The sequence below is a fragment of the Babylonia areolata genome, chromosome 1, assembly GCF_041734735.1.
Source record: "Babylonia areolata isolate BAREFJ2019XMU chromosome 1, ASM4173473v1, whole genome shotgun sequence".
NCBI lineage: Eukaryota > Metazoa > Mollusca > Gastropoda > Neogastropoda > Buccinidae > Babylonia > Babylonia areolata.
This window is the reverse complement of record NC_134876.1, coordinates 43,407,230-43,417,229: the sequence shown is the minus strand read 5'-3', so window position 1 is coordinate 43,417,229 and position 10,000 is coordinate 43,407,230. Positions and strand designations below refer to the sequence as shown.

The 10,000-nt window shown below is 45.9% G+C and overlaps 1 protein-coding gene and 1 long non-coding RNA gene across 2 annotated transcripts in view; both read left to right on the top strand.

Annotated features, from left to right (window-relative positions):
• Nucleotides 1-9,073, top strand: part of LOC143292244 (uncharacterized) — a 27,019-nt gene extending 17,946 nt beyond the window's left edge. Inside the window, exons 2-3 of the long non-coding RNA XR_013056637.1 lie at nucleotides 1,633-1,762; nucleotides 8,948-9,073. This is a non-coding gene — a long non-coding RNA (uncharacterized LOC143292244). The remainder of the gene's footprint in view (nucleotides 1-1,632; nucleotides 1,763-8,947) is intronic.
• An 88-nt stretch (nucleotides 9,074-9,161) lies between these two features.
• LOC143282356 (uncharacterized) overlaps nucleotides 9,162-10,000 on the top strand; it is a 46,434-nt gene continuing 45,595 nt past the window's right edge. The window contains exon 1 of the mRNA XM_076588004.1: nucleotides 9,162-10,000. This exon is cut by the window's right edge and continues 1,184 nt beyond it. Coding sequence (XP_076444119.1) covers nucleotides 9,314-10,000 — 687 coding nt within the window. The 5' untranslated portion in view covers nucleotides 9,162-9,313.

The window sequence follows — 10,000 nt, the reverse complement described above, 5'->3', positions numbered from 1 at the left end:
CATATTTGCTGAATCATACAAGCTCTCAATGGTCAATTAATCACTGGAATCTCACTGGGGGTACACAAACGGCTGTACAAGGCACATACATGTGCACCATGAACAACTCGAAAAAAAAAAATGCGTTTGAAAATTTGTTGTTTCAGCTAAAAATTGGCAGTTATTCACTGGTTTAAGAACGACATCTGATAGGTACACGTATCATGACCATAACCCCTTCCCTGGTACTAAAAGCACACGATTAAATCATAGCCTCACATATACACACACGCACACAAATATACACACATAAACGCATATAAATACTCACACATACAATCACACACATAGAAACACCTAAAACAAAACCTAAAAAGCACACACACACACACGCACACGCACATACACGCGCGCGCATAAACACACACACACACACGCACACGCACATCCACGCGCGCGCATAAACACACACACACACACACACACACACACATATACGCACGCACGCACACACGCACATAAGCGCGCGCGCGCACACACACACACACACACACACACACACACACACACCCCTCCTCACCCCTCCACAGGCACACACACACACACACACACACACACACCTCCTCACCCCTCCACAGGCACACACACACACACACACACACACACACACACATGCTGATCACGATCCGCACTTAATCAGTTTTCCCCCACTCCCTGTCTCGCACCACCACCACCACCACCACCATCCCCTTCCACCTCCCCTCCACACACACACACACACACACACCCATGCGCGCGATGTGACCAGCACCGCAAACAGTTCACATCAGACAAACTGAACTGGTGGTGGTAGGTCTACTCGCTGCACGACAATCGGGAATTGGAATGCATGGTTATTATTATATCCAGCTAGCGTGTCGGCATATCCATAACTGTATGCGTAACAGGCACTTGCAAGTCTAGCAAAACTACTGCTTGCATGAGTCATAAGTTCTACAACAACATCCCACCCCCACCCCTACTCCACACACCTAACCCCGCCCCCACAACCTTCTGTCTGTATATGCGCGTGTGTCTTGTCTTTCTGAGAGTTTTTCTATCGTAATGTATTGTGTTGTATTGTTTCTTTTTTTTCTTTGCAACAACAGATTACTCTGTGTGAAATTCAGGTTGCTCTCTCTCCCCAGGAAAGCACGTCGCCACAGTGCTGTGCCACCCTTTTATTTTTCTTGTGTGTGTGCGTGCGTTTGTGTGTGTGGTGTGAATGTGTATTTGATTTTCTATCAAAGCTGATTTTTTGTACATAATTTTGCAGAGGAGCAACTATCTTTTTTGCCGTGGGTTCTTTTACGTGCGCTAAGTGCATGCTACACACACGGGAACCCCTCTGTTTATCGTCCCATCCGAATAGCCTGTCTCTGTCTCTCTCTCTCTCTTCCCTGCGTCAGTCTACCTCTCTCTCTCTCGCAGTGTCTGCCTTTCAGTTCTGTCTGATTCACTGAAGATCTGTCTGTCTACCTCTCTCTCACACACTTTTTCTGTCTGTGTCATTGATTTTTTGATTGATGGCTGGATTGACTGATTCATTCATTCATTCATCCACTCACTTGCTGCTTCAAGCGTGACTGCCCATGAGATCGGTATGCATTTCAGGTCCTTCAACGACGGACAGCAAAACATCGGAAAACACCAAGGTCCTTCCAGTGTCATAACTAAATGAGGCCTCGTCTCTGAATGGGTCGGGTGTCGCCAAACGCCAAGGCCCTATGTGAATGTGTTCACGGTAAGAATAAACAAATTAGCAATACGACTGGTGTGTGTTGCATCATGTCTGTGAAAACTTGAGGTTAGAATATAATATGTGGGGTATGGTGTGAAATCTTTGAGATAAACACACACACACGCACGCACACACACATACGCGCACGCACGCCCACAAACACACACACACGCGTCTATTTTTCTATCTATCAGTCCATTTATTTATCTATCTATCTATATAGATGTAGATACACATGTCATTCATAAATGCTTGAATACAAAGCTATGTAAACAAATTCCATCAGATGTCACCGACCTTTCAGTCATGCACAGCCTATAAAAGCTATTCATTGTTCTGTATTGCGCATATGTTCTGTCTGGCTTGTTCAGGATTAAAGAGGCCTATGCCAGTCTTGAATAAAAGCTAATTTATGTTTGCACATTTCTTCTGTCTTTGCTGCTGTGTGCACATGTCAAATGATCGGTATAAGGACAGGCCTGGCGCTTCCTTTTTGAGGAAGTGTCTGGGTTTGTTCCAGTGTACCTTTTATTTACCTGAGTGCTAGCTGAATCGGTAGCGTAAGCAGCACTGACTTGAAGTTGAGTACCTTGTGAATGGACAGAGTTACCACTCTTTACTATTTGTTAATCTATTCATATATTTACTTTTTTATATTTATTAGTCAAATATTTATTTCTTTATTCATTTCTATATGTGCCTTAAACTATTTTACTATCTACCTATGCCTCTATGAATTCGTTTCCATTTCCATTTGTTTGTTTGTTTGTTTGCTTGTTTTTATCGTTATTTCTTTGAATTTGCTTGCTTGTTTGTTTATCCGTTCACTCATTCTTTCGTTTTCACTTTAAATCTCTCTATTTGTTCATTATGTTGATATACAGAGGCATCTATCTATCTATCTGTCTGTCTGTCTATCCATACCTACTAGTGTTTGCCTTTTATCACTTTATGTATTCATTCTTCATACTTCTGTTTACTTATTTATCTGCGTATGTGTTTGTATAATTATATACGTTCATTTATTCATTTATAATTCATTTATTTATTCAAACAATTGGGTGGTTGTTGTTGTTGGTGGTGGGTTTTTTATGTACCTTTTTCTGACTGAAATCTTCACCGATTCTGTCTCATCACACACACACACGCACACACACACACACACACAAATGCTGACCAGAGCATGGACTGTGTCAGTGCAGTGTGGGCAGTAGAGGGCAGTGGGCAGGTCAGGAATTGTCTGTCCTCTTCACTTGGATCTGGCTCTGGACGTAGGTAGGTCTACCCGGTCACAGGATCAAAGGGTTGAAAATCGTGCCACTCACTTCTTACCGTGCTAATCCAGGGTGGGGGGGGGTGGGGGGTGGAGGGGGCGCAAGGTTCACTGTCTCCCTAATTTGGCACACAGTTATGATTATGATCGCACACACACGCACACACACACAAACACACACACACACACACACACACACACACACACACACGCGCGCGCGCGCGCACAAACACACACACACACACACATATATACACACACAGATTCACACACACACACACACACACACACACACACACACACACACACGACACACACTCGTCACTGTGACACATAATAATCAAACATTCATTTTAGAGGAGAGGGAGAACACTGTTCCTGTGTTACAAAAGAAAACATTGCAACAACAATGTCTCTTTCACTCGGGCCGCCGTGGTACGCATACAGTTCAGGGTTCTAGATGCTGCCTAAGATATCAGTGATGCAAGCCTTTTGGTGGGATTTGTTATTAATAAATTTGACCTGAAATTCTGTGACCTGAAAAGTCAGAAAACGTGACATGGTGTGACGGCTCACCCATTCTGTGTTCACCCCTCTGTGTGTGTGTGTGTGTGTGTGTGTGTGTGTGTGTGTGTGTGTGATGGTCTAATCATGTTTCTGCTTTATGTAAAAAGCTATCGAAAAAATTATATCAGCCGAACAGAATTAAACATTTCCTTGATCAACATACCCGCAAGCTATTTTTTCCACGCATACATTCAACCTGACATCGACTATGCCTCAACATGCTGGGACTCAGCAAGCAAAAATTGCTTGAAACCACTCATAAGCATATACAGACGTTCTCTCAAGATTATTCTCCTCAAATCTTCTATCTATACTAACGACTACAAAGAACTAAACATTCTTCCTTTCCATCCCAAATGTATCTTTAATAAAGGTGTTTTTATGTACGAAATTAAAAAGAAATTAGCACCATCCTACCTTCAGAGGAAATTTCCTGAAAAAAGTGTTCGTGGCAAAAATACCATTTCTATCCCTCGTCCGAGAACTAACCTTTTCGTGTCATCTCTTATGTATTCTGATGGTAAACTATGGAATGAAATTCCCGACTACCTGAAAAATAAATCCACCTTAGTATCACTCAAAAAAGAGTACCAAAAATATCTCATGAAACAATTGTAAACAGTTCTTATATACTGTGTTTTGTTTGAGCTTCTTGAGAGAGCTTCTACACAATAACATTTTTTTTTCGTTGCTCTCTGACAATGTGAACAGGGAAAGGAGCTCAGAAGATTAGTGTATATCAGCCCGTGTATGTATGCGTGCGTAAACTGGTGCGTGTGTGCGTGTGTGTGTGTGTGTGTGTGACTGAGTTATATTCCATGCTATTTTTTATGTTTCGTGATTAACTCTTGTTGTTTTAGTTGTTGCTGTTGTTGTTACTGTCTACACCGAGTGTCCGTACCGATTTTTTTTTCCTTTTTCATCTTTTGTGCGTGTGTGGGGGTGTGTGTGTTTGTGTGTGAGGGAGGGCATGGTGTAAAGAAGATTCCAGCTTATCCAGTTTACTCTCAATAAAACATTTGTTCAAAACATTTGTTCATTTGTTGTTCTCTCTCTCTCTCTCTCTCTCTCTCTCTCTCTCTCTCTCTCTCTCATACTATGACTTTAAGTAGCATTGTTGTGTAGTGTAGACCCTGTTTCAGGGCGGAGACTGGAGGAAAAAAAGCGCGCCAGTGCTTATCTATTATCCTCGAAAATAAAGAATTTGTCTTCTCTTGTCTTGTCTTGTCTCCCTCCTCTTTATCTCTTCCCCTCTCTCCCTCTCCCCCGCTCTCTCTCTCTCTAGCTCTCTGGTCAATAACGCGCCCGTCTTGGAGGCAAAAATCAAAATCAGAGGAAGTGCTTGGTGTCACGTACCATTCCCACTCCCCCGTACCTCCCGCCCCCCCCCCCCCCACCCCCTACCGCCCTCCACGCCCTCACCCCCACCACCACCCGTCTTCATTCGCTTCACACCCCCACATATCTGGGTGGTGGTCATCATGGCGTTACAAAGTCTTCCCGTTGAGACAATGAAACAAAACACGCCGAGATCCTGTGAGCAGCATGCACTTATTTATCAGTGCACACGTCATTCCTATGACCCACAGGAACAAGAAAGTAGTCTCTGGTATGAGTAAGTATGTAGGGAACCACTCTGTGATATATCACCAAATATAAATGTAGAAAGAAAGAAAGAAGAGAGAGAGAGGGACAGACAGACAGACAGAAAGATGGCTCAGGATTATGGTGTGCTGTATCATCATGGCAACACGCTGCCCCTATAAAGGAAGAGCATCCCTCATTCAGCACAGTTTAGTTTGTTGTTATTAGAGTTATGGAAAAGAATAGACTGTAATTTAACGTAATATAACGCAATGCAGCGCCATACAATACGATACGATACGATACGATACGATACGATACGATGCGATGCGATGCGATGCGATGCGATACGATGCGACGCGACGCAACGCAGCACAAAGCATCGCAACACAACGCAATGATGCACTACAGTACAGTACAGCACAGCACAGCACAGCACAGCACAGCACAGCACAGCACAGCACAGCACAGTACAGTACAGTACAGTACAGCACAGCACAACACAGTACAGTACAGTACAGCACAGCACAGCACAGCACAGCACAGCACAGTACAGTACAGCACAGCACAACACAGTACAGTACAGCACAGCACAGCACAGTACAGTACAGCACAGCACAACACAGTACAGTACAGTACAGCACAGCACAACACAGTACAGTACAGCACAACACAGTACAGTACAGTACAGTACAGCACAGCACAGCACAGCACAGCACAGCACAGTACAGTACAGCACAGCACAACACAGTACAGTACAGTACAGCACAGTACAGCACAGCACAGCACAGTACAGTACAGCACAGTACAGCACAGCACAGCACAGCATAGTATAGTACAGTATAGCACAGCACAACACAGTACAGTACAGCACAGCACAGTACAGTACAGTACAGCACAGCACAACACAGTACAGCACAGCACAGCACAGTACAGTACAGCACAGCACAGCACAGTACAGTACAGTACAGTACAGTACAGCACAACACAGCGCAGGACAGTACAGTACAGTACAGCACAGCACAGCACAGCACAGTACAGTACAGTACAGTACAGTACAGCACAGCACAGCACAGTACAGTACAGTACAGTACAGCACAGTACAGTACAGCACAGCACAGCACAGTACAGTACAGCACAGCACAGCACAGCACAGTACAGCACAGCACAGTACAGCACAGCACAGCACAGCACAGTACAGTACAGCACAGCACAACACAGTACAGTACAGTACAGTACAGCACAGCACTGCACAGCACAGTACAGTACAGCACAGCACAACACAGTACAGTACAGTACAGCACAGCACAGCACAGTACAGTACAGTACAGTACAGTACAGTGCAATGCAATACAACGAAAAACCATGGCCTGCATTCTCATCGGAATACACTGATTTGGCCCTGCAATATCGTTCCACTTGTTCCCACAAACTTCTCATTTCAACATTTTCCACGCTGTATTGTTTCCGCAACAATAACAATAATGCATATGACACTAACACCCACTATGATGAAGGACACATTAACAGTCTTGTTCGAATTCAACACACGCTTTTGAGTACGAAACTAAAGGCGTTAAATGAACTCATTTGCATAATTGACTGAACTGACCACACGACATGTACACACTTCTCTGGAGTAGTATGTAGGTCAGAAAATTAATTATGTCCGATAATACCATGATGTATAGGGCACGAGAGAAAGCCTCATCGCCCAAATTTTAATCAGAAGGAGACAAGCAACGTTGTGGGAACGTCCGTGAGTTGACTTTCCGTGGGTTTCTGTTGTTTCGAGAGACGAAAGAGGGAGGCTGTTTTGTACGAACGAATGGTCGAAATGATAATTATTGGTAGTCTACAGATGCATATATTTTTAATTAAACAAGGGTAGGGTGAAACCCATGCCGTATGACACATTAAATAGTTGTGGCACAAGAATGAGGAATCATGTGTACCAGAGGCAGACTGTGTGTGCGTACGTAGACTGGCAGTATCATTGTTGTTGCTGCTATTGCTGCTGCTGTTGTTGTTGTTTTCATGTTAAAAGAAACGCTGTCATTATTCTGTCCATTATCATTCATCTCTGTTTTCCGTCAGATGTTTTCAATAGTGTGGTTCAATCATTAACTGAAGAGGACGAAGAGGGGAGGCAAGGAGAAAAAGCATATTAGACATGTCATCCTGTCCTGATAAAAACGGAAAATATCACAAGTACGCAATAAGAAACGAAAAGCATAACATCACAAAGGGGAAATTCCAAATTATGTCCATGTCTGCTTGCATGCAATCGCATACAACAGAGAGACAGACAGGGAGAGACAGAGAGAGGAAACAGGAGCAAAACAGATTGAAATTGCCTTTGGAGACAGGCGGACGTGCACGCTGAAATTGTCCAAAGGTACGAATGTGGTCTTTGAAGAAAGAAACCCCCATACACAAAGAAAACACACAGTCATAGCAATGAGAAAAAAGAAAAGGAAAACAAGAAACTATGGCGCAGTCCTACAGTCACCAAGGCAACAGCACGCTCAACAAGCCATCAATCAGACGTAAAGGCGCAATAAAAAGGGAACCACAACAGGCTTACAGGTGTAAGGAACCGCCCCCCTCCCCTTTCCCCTCTTCTTTACAACCATCTCCCCTCAAATCATGCCTCAAAAGGATTTGATTCAAACACCATGCTATCACAGATTTAGACTGTAAAAAAAAAAATGCTTCCCGCTTTTTTTGTTGTCACCTTCAGGTTGTGGTTATTTTAATCTAATGCTTTTAATTTATTATATGAAGCCATTAAGGTCGCTCGACAAACTGAATTCGACATTCAATTATTTTCTTTCTCTACCGTGTTGCATACTGATTTTTATGTTAAATGTGTTTTCTTTTTGAAAGTTCACTCTAACGTGATAACTTGTTTTCTTGTGTCTCGTGATCTCTGCAGAATCTATTTCCACCAGGTGTTTCTAAGTGTGTGCTGTTTGCTTCTGTGTGGTTGGATTGTTGCAGTGTATTGAAGTCGATTTTATTGTACGTTTTAGACTGAATTTAGATTGTGTCTGAATTCATTCTCTCCCCCCCCCCCCTGTGTGTGTGTGTGTGTGTGTGTGTGTGTGTATTCACTCACACATTCACATAAAACATGCACGCACATACACAATAAACACATCCAAACGAGATGAAACATCCGGACAAATACAGACAGATTGAGACAGAAACATATGCGGCAATGCATCGATTGAGACAAAAGTAAACAAACCACCCGCCAGGTGCAAAGCCACTTTATATTTCGTTATCTCCTCTCCCAGTCCGTTCAGTCCATCCCTCTTCACGCCACTCCCCTAACACACACACACACACACACACACACACACACACACACACACACACACACACACACCACAAAATCACACCCACAAAACCACACACACACACACACACACACACACACACACACACACACACACACACACACACACACCACAAAACCACATATACAACCCTCTCAACCTCCCCCACCAAAACAAAAACACACCCACACATCAAATAACACACACACACACACACACACACACACACACACACACACACACACACACGTACCCACCCACTCCACTAAAAGACAAGACTAAACTGTATGGCACTGGCCGTACCTACCTATACATGTCCACTCCTCATCAACACCCACTCCACCACCTACCCACCTACCTACCCACCCACCCACTCACCAAGCCCCACCCCCCCCTCCCCCCATCTCTTTCACGTTTCAGTGACCGTGAGCGGTTTGGGCAGCAGATTCACTGGGTCGTGGCGGGCGGCTGGTGGTCAGTCTTGGTGTGTCCAATGAAGCGAGGCTGCCAACGGGGCAGCCAGCAACACGCAACGGATTGAAAAGGAAAGAGAGAGAGAGAGAGAGAGAGAGAGTAAAAAAGAAAAAAGAAAAGAAAAAAACGAAGGGTGAAGGAAAAAGTCGAAGAGAAAGTTGGCGGTCGGCGTTGGTGTTGGGGTTAGTTGTGGGGGTTGTGTGGGGGTAGCTGGGGTAGGTTGAGTGGAGGAGGGTTTCCAGAAGCCGAAGCCACCACCACCACCACGGCTTTTCCATCCCCTAAAACAACAGGAGCCGACCCGGCCTGGCCATGTTCCAAAGAGAGGGGCCGCACCGGCCCGCACCCGCCGCCAGTCCACCCGGCGTCCACCCGGACAGCGGTCAGGTCGCTCTCTCGCAGCGGCCAGCAGCACCACCCCCGCCACTGGCCGCCACAGCCACCACGTCAGGCACCGGACACCACCGCCAGCAGCAGGCCACAGAGGAGAGCTGCACCTCCACGGCGGCCACCTCCTACTCCTCCTCCTCCTCCACCACCACAACCACCACAACCATCACCACCTCTTCCTCCTCCTCCTCCAAAGCCCGGGGAAGATCGCCCAAACGCCGGTTGCCCAAACCGGCCGCCTCCGCGCCCTCCACCCCCCGCGGCCACAGAGACAAGTCGAGAGATCGAAGCGCCAAAGCCGCCACGCTTGACAGCCCACGGGAGAGGAAGGGGGGAGGAAAGGGGGTGACGACGACGACGGTGGGGCGAAGGACGCGATCACTCAACCGCAGCCAGGGAAAGCAGCGGCTCTCCGCCCCGCCCCTTTCCACCGCCGGTGGCTCACGTGCGCCGGGCGAGGGGGAGGCGGAGCTCTCGGTGGACGCACGTGCCCCCGGGGTGATCAAACTGTTCGGCGAGTCGGTGGTGCAGGGAGCGCAGTACAAAGCGGTGCTGGCCTCTACCAGGTCCACCTGTCAGGAGCTGCTCAAACAGGCCTTGGAGCGCTAC